The 15689-nt window shown below is 45.4% G+C and overlaps 1 protein-coding gene across 1 annotated transcript; it reads left to right on the forward strand.

Moving 5' to 3' along the window:
- The first annotated feature begins 9627 nt into the window (after positions 1–9627).
- On the forward strand, positions 9628–12488 carry LOC138353179 (uncharacterized). The gene is made up of 4 exons (XM_069306050.1): positions 9628–9821; positions 10170–10255; positions 11544–11855; positions 12157–12488. Exons 1-4 carry the CDS (start codon positions 9628–9630, stop codon positions 12486–12488), a joined length of 924 nt encoding a protein of 307 aa, XP_069162151.1.
- Positions 12489–15689: the final 3201 nt, after the last annotated feature.

The raw sequence follows: 15689 nt of genomic DNA on the forward strand, positions 1-15689 counted from the left end.
AAATAAAAATTCCTTTCAAATATTCAAATAAAAATTATATAAAAAAAAAATTCTGACTTCACAGTGTTATATAAAATAGTGTTATATATAAATATTGTTATATAAAACGTATATATATATATATATATATATATATATATATATATATATATATATATATATATATATATATATATATATATATTTAGATTAAGTCTGTCATTAGGAAGATACCACCCTAACAAGAGTGTAAGCTGAAGGAAGGAAGGAAGGAAGGAAGGAAGGAAGGAAGGAAGGAAGGAAGGAAGGAAGGAAGGAAGGAAGGAAGGAAGGAAGGAAGGAAGGAAGGAAGGAAGGAAGGAAGGAAGGAAAGGGGACGAAGCTCCGTGACCCAAAATAACCACAAGACCTATCCCTGGAAAATGTAATATACTTAGTCTGTCTCTTATTCCCTGATTAGAAAGAGTTCAAAGGAGCACGCAATATAGACAAACAAAAACAAATAAAACGATAGACAGATACATTTATATAATATATATAGACTGATATACTAGTAAACAGAGAACCAAACTGATAGATAATCAAGTTGACAGAGACAAATAGATGGGTAGATACCGGTAAATGGCGAAATGGATAGACATAAGATAAGACAACTTATAGATTGGATAGACATAAGACAACTTATAGATTGGATAGACATCTTGAGGTTATCTTGAGATGATTTCGGGGCTTTAGTGTCCCCGCGGCCCGGTCTTCGACCAGGCCTCCACCCCCAGGAAGCAGCCCGTGACAGCTGACTAACACCCAGGTACCTATTTTACTGCTAGGTAACAGGGGCATAGGGTGAAAGAAACTCTGCCCATTGTTTCTCGCCGGCGCCTGGGATCGAACCCGGGACCACAGGATCACAAGTCCAGCGTGCTGTCCGCTCGGCCGACCGGCTCCCGGTCTGTCACATAAGACAACTTATAGATTGGATAGACATAAGATAAGACAACTTATAGATTGGATAGACATAAGATAAGACAACTAATAGATTGGATAGACATAAGATAATACAACTAATAGATTGGATAGACATAAGATAAGACAACTTATAGATTGGATAGACATAAGATATGACAACTTATAGATTGGATAGACATAAGATAAGACAACTTATAGATTGGATAGACAATGTGATAGACAATGAGGTAAAGAGACAGAAGTGTGCCTTGAGAGAACTTATACCTCACTAAGATTAATACATAACAATACATAACATCACTTGCCATTGACAAACAGTATAAGACAAGGAAAAAAGAAACATAAACAAGTACAAGAAAAAAAAGAACACAAAGAAAACGCACAAAAAAGGAAACAAAGAACCTTAATTACAACAGCAGTAAAAACAACAAAAGCAATAACAACAGCATTACAACCTCGGTGTTACCCTGGAAACACAAACCGAAACTGTCTCCATTTTCCGCTTGTTACAACTTGTAATAAAGTTGTTACATCTTGGCTTAACGTGTTTATGACGTATTAGAACGTTGTTACAACTTGTAATAAAGTTGTTACATCTTGGCTTAACGTGTTTATGACGTATTAGAACGTTGTTACAACTTGTAATAAAGTTGTTACATCTTGGCTTAACGTGTTTATGACGTATTAGAACGTTGTTACAACTTGTAATAAAGTTGTTACATCTTGGCTTAACGTGTTTATGACGTATTAGAACGTTGTTACAACTTGCTATATTGGTTGTTATAACTGGTTAGGTGTTAAAACTTGTTCGAACGTTGTACCAACGTCGTAGTTTCGGTGTGTGTTTGGCGGGTTATACATAGCCTTCCCGGCTTGGCGCCTTCTTTTGATAATTCCTTACCATTAAAAACTTAAAAAAACAGCAATAATATCCCCCATTGAACAACAAAAGCAGTGTTGCGAGCTTCAAGAACACAAGAACAAAGGTAACTTGACCAGACCACACACTAGAAGGTGAAGGGACGACGACGTTTCGGTCCGTCCTGGACCATTCTCAAGTCGATTGTCGACTTGAGAATGGTCCAGGACGGACCGAAACGTCGTCGTCCCTTCACCTTCTAGTGTGTGGTCTGGTCAACTTACTTTAGCCACGTTATTGTGACTCATCGCCTTCATATGGACAAAGGTAACTGCAGAAGGCCTATTGGCCCATACGAGGCAGCTCCTATCTATAACCACCCAATCCCACTCATATACATGTCCAACCCGCGCTTGAAACAATCGAGGGACCACACCTCCACCACGTTACGTGGTAATTGGTTCCACAAATCAACAACCCTGTTACCGAACCAGTATTTACCCAAGTCTTTCCTAAATCTAAACTTATCCAATTTATACCCATTGTTTCGTGTTCTGTCTTGTGTTGATACTTTTAATACCCTCAACAACAGCACAACTCAAGATCAAAACATGTTCCAGGAACTACGAAAGCAACGTTGACGGCAACACTATCACTGCCAGCCACGACAAAAACACAAGACACTGAATTAGAATTATATGGACAAAAAACACCAAGGCGCTCACATAAGTCTGGTTGTCCCGCATATGCAAATGAGGGAGCCTCGAACCCCGGCCTAGCGCTCACGTAAACACCGTGACCCAGAGAACGTCTGTTACACAGGTGTCCTCCCCCCCCCCATTGACGTTGACCTCTGTAGGTTAGGTTTCAAAGGTCTGGAGGCACCTGTCCACTCCTTCTCCCGTACACATACACAGGGAGACGGGGAGAGGGAAGGATGACAGAGATGGGGAGAGAAGAGACAGAGAGGGAAGAGGAGAAGGAGAAGACGAGTGACAGAGATAGTAGGATGGAAGGAGGAGGAGGGGGGGAAGGAGAGGGGGGGACAGAGAGGGAAGAGGAGAAGGAGAAGACGAGTGACAGAGATAGCAGGATGGAAGGAGGAGGAGGGGGGGAAGGAGAGGGGGGGGGGTAGTGACAGACAAGCTAGCATAAGATATAGAGGCAAGAAACATGGTAGAGAGGATGGGGGTATAGGATTGCGTTAGACGGTTGAGGGTTTGGGGGTTGTGTGAGTGGGTTTGGGTGATTGTGTGTAGGGGGTTAGAAAGGGTGTTGAGGCAGAGTGTAGGGGGGGGGGGAAAGGGGGATGAGGTGTAGTGGGGGAGGAGGGTTTTGAAGGTCCTGTAAGAAAAGAAAGGGGAAATGAGTGCATTTGAGGGAGGGGGAATGATAGGCTGGAAGAGATATAATGAGAGTAGGCAACCTATCACCCTGAAATGAAAGTACTTATAGTGACGATATGGTGGAAAGTACCAATATATAGTGACGGTATGGTGAAAAGTACCAACATATAATGACGGTATGGTGAAAAGTACCAACATATAATGACGGTATGGTGAAAAGTACCAACATATAATGACGGTATGGTGAAAAGTACCAACATATAATGACGGTATGGTGAAAAGTACCAACATATAATGACGGTATGGTGAAAAGTACCAACATATAATGACGGTATGGTGAAAAGTACCAACATATAATGACGGTATGGTGAAAAGTACCAACATATAATGACGGTATGGTGAAAAGTACCAACATATAATGACGGTATGGTGAAAAGTACCAACATATAATGACGGTATGGTGAAAAGTACCAACATATAATGACGGTCCACCAGAACACCATCCTTTGAATATTAACTTCATAGTCCGGACAAAATACAACAAACGAAACTTAAATATTCCCAGGCCTAATGTAGCACAAATACGCACCACACCAGGCCTAAGATAGCGTGAATTAGGCCTAGGAGTGCTAGGAGAGATTAGGTTTTATAGTTATGTTGAGCTGAAACAAAAAAAAAAAAAATATCCCGGTCTGTCCAAGTTCAGTACTAGAAAAGTCGACTTTCAGGCGGACCATCACTACATATTGGGACTTTCCACCAAATGGTTACTATAAAGTACTACCATTTTAGGAGGATGGTCAGGGAGTAGGTAATGGGAGGGGGGTTATGGGAGGGGGTTATGGGAGGGGGTTATGGGAGGGGGTTATGGGAGGGGGTTATGGGAGGGGGTTATGGGAGGGGACGACGAGCCCGTAGTAAGAACATAAACGGGCCGCTCAGGGCTGTAAAAATCAATTAGGAAACTGACCAAATTGTAAATCTTAAGAGAAAGCGTCAACCTCTCCCCTACGCCCTCACCACACTGTATGTATATATGTATAATATATATATATATATATATATATATATATATATATATATGTCGTACCTAATAGCCAGAACGCACTTCTCAGCCTACTATTCAAGGCCCGATTTGCCTAATAAGCCAAGTTTTCATGAATTAATGTTTTTTCGTCTACCTAACCTACCTAACCTAACCTAACCTAGCTTTTTTTGGCTACCTAACCTAACCTTACCTATAAATATAGGTTAGGTTAGGTTAGGTAGGGTTGGTTAGGTTCGGTCATATATCTACGTTAATTTTAACTCCAATAAAAAAAAATTGACCTCATACATAGAGAAAAGGGTTGTTTTATCATTTCATAAGAAAAAAATTATAGTAAATATATTAATTCAGGAAAACTTGGCTTATTAGGCAAATCGGGCCTTGAATAGTAGGCTGAGAAGTGAGTTCTGGCTACTAGGTACGACATATATATATATATATATATATATATATATATATATATATATATATATATATATATATATAACTGAAAACTCACACCCCAGAAGTGACTCGAACCCATACTGCCAGGAGCACTCTGCTGGCGAACAGGCGTAGAGGGTGTGAGTTTTCAGTTGCATATAGTCCTGAGGACCTTTCAGGCTTGTTCGTATATATATATATACATAAATACATACATATACCCTGGGGTAGGTATATTTCAAGGCCTTGGGATTTCTCAAAGAAGTGGGTTCTAGGCTCTCTGACATCACTAGAGACTCAAGGGCTGCCAGTTTCTTTTTTCAGCGTCACAGTGTGGCGATCCAGAGGGGAAACGCCTGCCGTGTCCTCAGTTCCTGTTCGGAACCAAGGACGCAGCAGGCGTTCGTGCCCAAAGTAGGGGGAAAACCCTTACTTTGGGCACTTGAAGACTTGAACCGCCGACCCCCACGGACGTGAGGCAGAAGCTTTACCACTATTTTATGACATCCACAATACGGAAGATTTCAAATGGGCAACAAACCGCTGCCCAACTGAGATATTGTACTTTCCCCACCTGCTACTATAAGCACCTGGGAATCCACGCCCACGTCATATAAATTATCAACCACACTGTCGTGGGTATAAACATCTTATTCACTTGGGTCTCTCATCTTGGGTTTACTGTTTCCCCCCCAGATGATTCGGCCGTGGTTTAAGTCTCTAGTTACCAGGTCTCTAGTTACCTTGATTTCAGTCTGTTACTCATTCAGTCTGTTACTCTTTCAGGCTGTTACTCTTTCAGGCTGTTACTCTTTCAGTCTGTTACTCTTTCAGTCTGTTACTCTTTCAGACTGTTACTCTTTCAGGCTGTTACTCTTTCAGTCTGTTACTCTTTCAGTCTATTACTCTTCAAGGCTGTTACTCTTTCAGGCTGTTACTCTTTCAGGCTGTTACTCTTTCAGTCTGTTACTCTTTCAGTCTGTTACTCTTTCAGGCTGTTACTCTTTCAGGCTGTTACTCTTTCAGTCTGTCACTCTTTCAGTCTGTCACTCTTTCAGGATGTTACTCTTTCAGTCTGTTACTCTTTCAGGCTGTTACTCTTTCAGTCTGTTACTCTTTCAGTCTGTTACTCTTTCAGTCTGTTACCCTTTCAGTCTGTTACTCTTTCAGGCTGTCACTCTTTCAGTCTGTTACTCTTTAAGCCTGTTACTCTTTCAGGCTGTTACTCTTTCAGTCTGTTACTCTTTCAGGCTGTTACTCTTTCAGTCTGTTACTCTTTCAGGCTGTTACTCTTTCAGGCTGTTACTCTTTCAGACTGTTACTCTTTCAGGCTGTTACTCTTTCAGTCTGTCACTCTTTCAGGCTGTTACTCTTTCAGTCTGTTACTCTTTCAGGCTGTTACTCTTTCAGTCTGTTACTCTTTCAGTCTGTTACTCTTTCAGTCTGTTACCCTTTCAGTCTGTTACTCTTTCAGGCTGTCACTCTTTCAGTGTGTTACTCTTTAAGCCTGTTACTCTTTCAGGCTGTTACTCTTTCAGTCTGTCACTCTTTCAGGCTGTTACTCTTTCAGTCTGTTACTCTTTCAGGCTGTTACTCTTTCAGTCTGTTACTCTTTCAGTCTGTTACTCTTTCAGTCTGTTACCCTTTCAGTCTGTTACTCTTTCAGGCTGTTACTCTTTCAGGCTGTTACTCTTTCAGACTATGTCTGTTACTCATTGGAGGATATCCAAGCATACTCTGTTTGTAATGTCATATTCTTGTCTTCTGGGGTCCTCTGCAGGGTTGTAGATTGCAGCCACAACCACTTTCTCACTATTATATGATTCCCACAGTGTAGTTAATGTATTTGTTTGCCACCTACAAAGAAATCCCTTCAAGGATCCAGGTTGTCTTCACCGGCTGTGCCACACCTCCTCCTCCTCCTTCTCTCTGTAGTCCTTCGTTTCTCATTATTTGGTGTCCCCTTGGAAAAAATCACATTTGCTAATCGTACTAGTTAGTTTGGTCTCTACTAATGCTATTACATCAGGGGTCTGTTTACTTCGTCCTTTCTTTGAGTTCATCTAGTTTATTTGACAGGCCATCGGCATTGGTGTACCAAGTCTTCAGAGTATTGTTGTATTTCCCTCTGTTTCCCTCCAGCCTAGTAATGGGGGGAAATGTGGGAGGAAGTATGGATGGAGGTTGGATTTCTAGCTTGCTTGGCCTGCAGGAAGGATCTGAACGTGTTCTGTTTTCGTTTTCCGTTCCTTGTCAGGCCTGGGAGTCAATTCCTTCTACCTGGAGCTGTGCCTGCCTCGTTCACCATGTTAATAGTTGTGCGTTCTCATACTGCATTGTTACTATCGGGGTGTTGCTCTCGCGTGTCATGGGGGAGATTGAAAGGGTCTTGTATCACTCTCCTCTGGCTGGCTACACTGCCTACTCTCCTCCCTCTGTGCCTTCCCTCTCTACCCGGGCCCTTCTTTGTTACATCTTTGTTTTAATTTCCTTCTTTCTCCGGCAGTTTTCGAGGTAGACTCTTGCAAAATTCCGTCACTGTTTTGAGATGGCTTTTTCGGTTCGTCTTGATTCTTTGAGCTGCTTCATTCATAAGTATTAATGTGTGTGTGTGTGTGTGTGTGAGTGTGTGTGTGTGTGTGTGTGTGTGTGTGTGTGTGTGTGTGTGTGTGTGTGTGTGTGTGTGTGGAAATGGGGAGATTTTAAAATGCTAACCAAAACAAGTCACAAAAACGCTACCATCTACCAAGGCTCTAAAGTCCACAACAATGCAACGCTACACAAGCCACCATACGAGTCAATAAGGTTCATGCACCGCCTCAGGATTACTGAGACGAATCCCACCTAGCAGGCCAGCTAGCAGGCCAGCTAGCAGGCCAGCCAACAGGCCAGCTAGCAGGCCAGCTAGCAGGCTAACTAGCAGGCCAACTAGCAGGCCACCTAGGAGGCCAGCCAGAGCCTCAGCGCCCGCGCAAGAAAATCCCTTCCCACAACAAGACACAAAACACTCTCAAACACACACACACACACACAAATGTTAACATCTCGACAGTCTTGTTAAACACGCGTGAGAATATTAACTTTTTCTCTCCGCGCCGCGCCGGTTAAGACAATGCGGCCCACCATCGATAATTCGTCAGCTCCATTAAAAAAAGGAAGCCGCCATGTTCTCCCGGGGAAAGTCTGTCTTCAATTTCCCGCGCGTTATCTCTGGTTGGTCGTGACGTCATCAGGTCACGTGATGTTACGTCACCAGTGTTGCCACTTTGGCCTTCCTTCCTTACAAGGTTTAAATTCCATCTGCCTTTGATTTCAAATATTTCTGATATGTAAAAATGCAAAATAAATGCTTTTCTTATCAATTTAAGTCACTGAATTATAATTCAACATTTAATAACTAAATATTTGTAGAAATTAAATGATCAGGGCTATGGTAATCGCGTGACGTCACACCACATATTTTTTTTTGGTTTGTAAGCAGTCAAACCATTGACTAAATATCTACCGTCAACCACGTGGCTCTAGGCTTCGTAGTTAGGAAACTACCCGCCTCCAAACTAGGCATTTCGAGCTGTATTAGTGAACTAGCTATTGGTTGGGTAGTTTAATAACTAATGACTTTTACATTGACCCGGTGGAAGAGTTTATTGGACATTGGCACTCATCCCCTGAGTGCCTATGGCACCATAGTGACAGTGCCACTCTTCCTGTGAGTGCTCAAGTAACCATCAAGACATACGTAATACACACGCACGCGCGCGCACACACACAGGTAATGGTAAGGGGCGAAAAGTCGGACTGGCGAACAGTAACAAGTGGAGTACCTCAAGGATCGGTGCTGGGACCAATCCTCTTTCTAATTTACGTAAATGATATGTTTACAGGAGTGGAATCATACATGTCAATGTTTGCAGATGACGCAAAATTAATGAGAAGAGTTGTGACAGACGAGGATTGTAGGATCCTCCAAGAGGACTTAAACAGGCTGCAGAGATGGTCAGGGAAATGGCTACTGGAGTTTAACACCAGTAAATGTAAAGTTATGGAAATGGGATCAGGTGACAGGAGACCAAAGGGACAGTACACAATGAAGGGGAACAGCCTACCTGTAACGATTCGAGAAAGAGACCTGGGAGTGGATGTGACACCTAATCTAACTCCCGAGGCACATATAAATAGGATAACGACAGCAGCGTACTCTACACTGGCGAAAATTAGAACTTCATTCAGAAACCTAAATGAGGAAGCTTTTAGGGCGCTTTACACTGCCTACGTGAGACCCGTCTTAGAGTATGCCGCGCCATCATGGAGCCCCCACCTGAAGAAACACATAAAGAAACTGGAGAAGGTTCAGAGGTTTGCGACGAGGCTTGTCCCAGAGCTACGAGGGATGGGATATGAAGAGCGGCTGAAGGAACTGAACCTTACGACACTAGAGAAAAGAAGGGAGAGAGGAGATATGATAGGGACATATAAAATACTCAGGGGAATTGACAAAGTGGAAATAGATGAAATGTTCACACGTAATAATAACAGAACGAGGGGACATGGGTGGAAACTGGAAACTCAGATGAGTCACAGAGATGTTAGGAAGTTTTCTTTTAGCGTGAGAGTAGTAGAAAAATGGAATGCACTTGGGGAACAGGTTGTGGAAGCAAATACTATTCATACTTTTAAAACTAGGTATGATAGGGAAATGGGACAGGAGTCATTGCTGTAAACAACCGATAGCTAGAAAGGCGGGATCCAAGAGTCAATGCTCGATCCTGCAAGCACATATAGGTGAGTATAGGTGAGTACACACATACACACACACACACACACACACACACACACACACACACACACACACACACACACACCCACACACACACACACACACACACACACACACACACACACACACACCGCCCTTCCGGTAACTGGAGGTGTTACAATCACTGTGCACCAGGGGCCGACTACGGTCCGTCACTGTGAGTGTTGACCGGACTCATCACAGCCCCGTGATGTCCAGATCATCAGCGCCGTGTTTCGTCATCTTCACATTCATTAACCTTCACCACAGAACGCTCGGCGCCACAGAACGCTCCGCGCCACAGAACGCTCCGCGCCACAGAACGCTCGGCGCCACAGAACGCTCCGCGCCACAGAACGCTCCGCGCCACAGAAAGACCAATGACACCATCTATACTTTCTCTCGGTACTTTCTAGAGTGCCGTTGGAAGGTATAATCAAGGCCTATATATATTATTGACCACAATCAGTAAGTTTACCTTACTGTAAACTCAGTATACCTCGAAAGTTGACCAGTAAACTGTTTCTGAAGTCTAATAACCTCTCCGGGTGTTAATACACGCCTTATAAACCCATTAATAAAAACCAAAAACATCAATGAACCTCAACAAGACGAGTATCCTTTACCAAGTGGCGCATATGGCAACGTCGCCCACTCAGCTACGGCAATCCTGATAATAAATAGGGGAGAAAAAACATTAAAACACAAATCCGTTTTAAGTAGATTTTTTACGTTCGTGATCATTTGTTTCAGGAACTCCCCCTACGACAGTTATCGTTATCGTGCACGAGGGATACATGATATCCGGGGATATGGTGCTAAGATATCGTCTTTAACAGGTTCGTTATCATACTGAAAACGCTAGGGGAAGATGGCGCTTTGTGATACAAAAGTTTATTTTATGTACCTTGTTTACAAGTGTTCGAGTGGCGTATTGAGAGAGAGGGAGAGAGAGGGAGAGAGAGGGAGAGAGAGGGAGAGAGAGAGGGAGAGAGAGAGAGAGAGAGAGAGAGAGAGAGAGAGAGAGAGAGAGAGAGAGAGAGAGAGAGAGAGAGAGAGAGAGAGAGAGAGAGAGAGAGAGAGAGAGGGAGAGAGGGAGAGGGAGAGAGGGAGAGGGAGAGAGAGAGAGAGAGAGAGAGAGAGAGAGAGAGAGAGAGAGAGAGAGAGAGAGAGAGAGAGAGAGAGAGAGAGAGAGAGGGAGAGAGGGAGAGGGAGAGAGGGAGAGAGAGAGAGAGAGAGAGAGAGAGAGAGAGAGAGAGAGAGAGAGAGAGAGAGAGAGAGAGAGAGAGAGAGAGAGAGAGAGAGCGAGAGAGAGCGTGACAACCCTATGAGTGAAGCATTACCGGAATACATTGGGGGGGGGGGGGGCCAGAATTAACCTAATTTTATGTGCGTGTCCACTTGGTGAGCGAGGGAGGGAGGGGGTCATCACCCCATCTCCCCCCTCCTCGATGGTAGGGTCAGGGGGGTCATATCCCCCCTACGGAGATCAAAGACTGACTCCATCTAGGTCTCTCGTCTCCCTCATTATCCTCCTCCTCCTCTCCTTCATTTCCTCCTCCTTCCCCCCTTTCTTCATCAAATATGGAGGTTCCAACGAATTATAACAGGGAAAGGACAACGGAAATCTCAAGGGTACATAGTAAACGGGACGTCCAACAGGTCCAACAGGGAGACCCAATAGGGAGACCCAACAGGGGAGGCCCCCAACGACGAAGGGCCAACAGGGAGAAAAGGGCCAACAGAAAAGGCACACGAGGGGACGAAGAAGCAAAGGGTCTATGAGATAAGGGGCCATTAAAAAGGGGTCTAAGGGAAAGGGCCAACAGAAGGTTCAACAGGGGAAGTGTCCAACAGAGACGTTACTGAACGGGCCTAAAAGCACAAATCCGGATCAGGCAGACTAACAGGACAGGAGGAACAAAAACAACAGGAAAGGGTCAACAGGGGGATTACACGTAACGGCATCAGATCCAACAGGGCTCCGTTCAACAGGACGGGATATACTGGGCCAGTTTTAATGACCACATTCAGGCCTTATAAGGCAGGAGGAGGCAGGTCTAGAATGATTAAACTTAATAGAACAGGACCAAAGGAAGAATGAATGAAGTCAGGTCCAATTAACAGAGCAGGATCAACAGGGAAGATCTAACAGGGCAAGACCAACAGGGCAGATCCAACAGATCAGGTCCAAGAGAGCAGGATCAACAGGGGCAGATCCAATAGATCAGGTCCAAGAGAGCAGGATCAACAGGGGCAGATCCAACAGATCAGGTCCAAGAGAGCAGGATCAACAGGGCAGATCCAACAGATCAGGTCCAAGAGAGCAGGATCAACAGGGGCAGATCCAACAGATCAGGTCCAAGAGAACAGGATCAACAGGGGCAGATCCAACAGGGGCAACTACGAAAGAACAGAGAACTAGAAAGCTCCAACAGGGTATAGGGTCCAACAGGGTATAGGGTCCAACAGGACAGAACGAACAGGGCCAGATCTAACAGGGGGGAGGGGTCAAGTCCAACAGAAGAACCCCAACAGAGCATCGTGCAGGCTTAATTTCACGAGAGTCCGCCCTGGTGGTCACTGTCCACTGATCACTGCCTCATGACCTGGGCCCCGAGCAGACGAGCTATGGCCCTCTGTGACCTGCCCTGACCTGTGACCTGCGCTGACCTGCGCTGACCTGTGGCCGGTAAGGCTGAGTGCATCTCCGCAGCAGTCTATACGTATCAATAATCAGTAACACTCGCCCTAACGCCCACGACGGTGGGGGCGCAGCGGTCCCTCACGCCCACGACGGTGGGGGCGCAGCGGCCCTTCACGCCCACGACGGTGGGGGCGCAGCGGTCCCTCACGCCCACGACGGTGGGGGCGCAGCGGTCCCTAACGCCCACGACGGTGGGGGCGCAGCGGTCCCTCACGCCCACGACGATGGGGGCGCAGCGGTCCCTCACGCCCACGACGGTGGGGGCGCCGAGGTCACGGGCAGGCAATAAAAGAAAAATTTACAGCAGGTGGGACTGGCGGGCGCGGAGCGGGGGTCCGGGGCAGCAGGGGGCAGCTACCCCCTGAACCTGCTCGCTGCCGGCACAAGCGAAGGTAAAGGGGCACACACACACACACACACACACACACACACACACACACACACACACACACACACACACACACCCACACACACACACACACACACACACACACACACACACCCACACACACACACACACCCACACACACACACACACACACACACACACACACACACACACAAAAGACATTACAAATCTATAGATAGAATAGAACAGAAGAGAGACACAACTATAGAAGAAATGGGTGACCACAGAAGAGGAGAATCCATCCCTTTGCAACGCTCTTCATCTCTATAGACCAAAGGAGGTAGGCAGGAGCCCCTGAACTAGTGACTAAAGTCAGTTACACGCCCCCTTGCAAGGTCCATACGACGGGAGACGGCTCGTGGAGCATCTACCTGCAGTGAGTGAGGGGATACCTACTTGATAGGAAACAAAAAGTGAACTGTGAAAGAGAAGAAATGTGAGTGACCAACCGTCAAATTTGTGGAGCCACAGGGCTCGTTTCTGGGTCCCGTCCTGCTTCTGATGTATGCAAATGACCTGAGATAGAGAGAGAAAGTATACTAATTTATATCCTTGTTTGCGGACGATGCAAAGCTGATAACAAGAGTTAGAGAACAAGGATGACTGCGAGAGCCTACAAGAAGGTCTGGATGCGTTGCAGAATTAATTAGACAGGTGGTTTCTAGACTTCAACCTGAACAAATGCAAATCGATGAGGATAAAGAACTCCCTACTGACAATACAGGTTAAAAGGAAGACAACCTCGCAACAGAGAAATATATATCTGTAAGTATATAATATTATATAATATAATATAATATAATATATTATATATTATATATAATAATAATATATTATATATATATAATATAATATAATATAATATAATAGTAAGTATATAGTAAGTATAATATATATCTGTAAGTATATAACTTTTATTCTGTCGTCTGAGGAACACATTAACAAAATAATGCGTCCGGGAACCTGCTCCCGGACGCAGGTTCGAATCCTCGTCACGGCCCTTGTGGATTTGTTCATTTGTACATTAACAACATAATTTATGCAGTATTCCCTCAATAAGCAAATACCCGAGTAGCCTTAAGGAAGACTTCCGAAACTCATATCCAACCTACGTAACACCAGCCCTTTAATATGCATCCACTGCTTGGAATCCTAACCCAAGAAAAGTCCGTAAGTATACGACAGAACAGCTTCTGTTCTTCATACGGCAGAACAGAACATGTTCCCAGAACAGCGGGCATTAAGATACAGCGAACGGTCCAGCGAGAGGCCTCATCGTGACCACACTGGAGGGAACAAGAGGCAGCGGAGACATGATAACGACGTACTTGATGTATAGACATACTAAGATGACTGTAACTATTCGTTGAAGTTATTGAATCTAACAGAGATAAACTGATCTAGTCAGTTCAACCAGAATTGGTGTGGAAGCATGAGCATAGCCTCGCAGCATGAGCACAGCCTCGCAGCATGAACACAGCCTCGCAGCATGAACACAGCCTCGCAGCATGAGCACAGCCTCGCAGCATGAGCACAGCCTCGCAGCATGAACACAGCCTCGCAGCATGAACACAGCCTCGCAGCATGAGCACAGCCTCGCAGCATGAGCACAGCCTCGCAGCATGAACACAGCCTCGCAGCATGAGCACAGCCTCGCAGCATGAGGAGGGGCTCCAGGGAACTACAGAAGGGGCCCTGGTATATATATTGCGCCTGAAAAACACAGCCTCACAAACCCATTACCAATAGTGCTACCAGAATTTCTGACCACTTATACTGCCTCCGTTTCGCACTGAGGAGCGACTCCGGAGCAGCACCCAGAGGGACCAAGAACCCCACAACTGTACCCCCTCTCAGGCGCCAGAGAAGAGGGGCGCCGCCCTGGCGACGTACCCGAAGCAGAAGGCGGGAACGAGACCTCGGCTACGATAGCGTGTGACCAAGGCCACAGGGATTAGGATACGGATCAAGATATAGGCTGTCCTCTCCTGGTGTGTCCATTAATCACAAGCTTATGAAGAGGTGCAGTTTCTCAGCCCCGGGAAGCCATCTTGTGATCTGGCGAGGTTGTGCTTGGTGTGACAAGAGGAGCTGGGGACGATGCCTTCCACTCTCTCTATCTCATATAATCTATAAATTACTCTTGGAGTTAGACTCCCACACTTCTTTCACAGTAATTGCTGTTGGGTACGTGCCCAACACAGGAGGGGGTCAGGGTATACTTATGGAAACGAGTGCCACGTGAGAGAGTGCCAAAACGAGTCACAAGTCGAATTTTGCTATTCCTATTCTTGCCGACAAGTAGGTCGGTGCCGCTGGTGATCCCAGCGCCTCCACGGGTCGACTTGTCCACAACCCTTCCTCTCTCCACCTTCCCTGATACACACCCCCTACCTCCAGAGAGAGAGAGAGAGAGAGAGAGAGAGAGAGAGAGAGAGAGAGAGATTGAACAAATCCACAAGGGCCGTGACGAGGATTCGAACCTACGTTCGAGATCATCCCAGACGCTGCCTTAATCGACTGAGCTACGACATGGTCAAAGGAAAGATATTGCTTCGGTCAATAGAGAGAGAGAGAGAGAGAGAGAGAGAGAGAGAGAGAGAGAGAGAGAGAGAGAGAGAGAGAGAGAGAGAGAGAGAGAGAGAGAGAGAGAGAGAGAGAAAGGGAACATATTACCAGACAAACTGAAGGGTGACACAAACAGGAATGTACGCTTCGGTGAGTGATGAAATGGTAATTAGTGAATTCGCAACAAGGCCGCTGGTTAGGAAATTCCGTCGACATTAGCGAGCGGAAGAATCTATTATTGATAATGAGGGCAGAGAGAGAGAGAGAGAGAGAGAGAGAGAGAGAGAGAGAGAGAGAGAGAGAGAGAGAGAGAGAGAGAGAGAGAGAGAGAGAGAGAGAGAGAGAGAGAGTTATACACTTGCATTCTCCTAGCCACAGTGGTGTCCACCGCCATAAACCGTGCCAGGTAAGTCCACTACGGGCTCACCATAGCCCGTGCTACTTGCAACTTTTTGTTCCAAGTAGAGAATCTTAAACAGCAACAACAACAACAGCATGTCAACCCATACAAGCGGTGTCATCATGGCGGGGAAGAGACCCGCTCCTCAACACCGACCCTCCACATCTCATTATTGTATTGGAAATATTC

This window comes from Procambarus clarkii, chromosome 56, assembly GCF_040958095.1.
Source record: "Procambarus clarkii isolate CNS0578487 chromosome 56, FALCON_Pclarkii_2.0, whole genome shotgun sequence".
In the NCBI taxonomy this organism is placed as follows: Eukaryota; Metazoa; Arthropoda; class Malacostraca; order Decapoda; family Cambaridae; genus Procambarus; species Procambarus clarkii.

Coding starts and splice junctions, on each gene's coding strand:
- LOC138353179 (XM_069306050.1), top strand. CDS start 9,628: ATGTCCAGATCATCAGCGCCGTGTTTCGTCATCTTCACATTCATTAAC. Junction 9,822..10,169: donor ACCATCTATACTTTCTCTCG/GTACTTTCTAGA, acceptor CATTTGTTTCAG/GAACTCCCCCTACGACAGTT. Junction 10,256..11,543: donor TAAGATATCGTCTTTAACAG/GTTCGTTATCAT, acceptor TCCAATTAACAG/AGCAGGATCAACAGGGAAGA.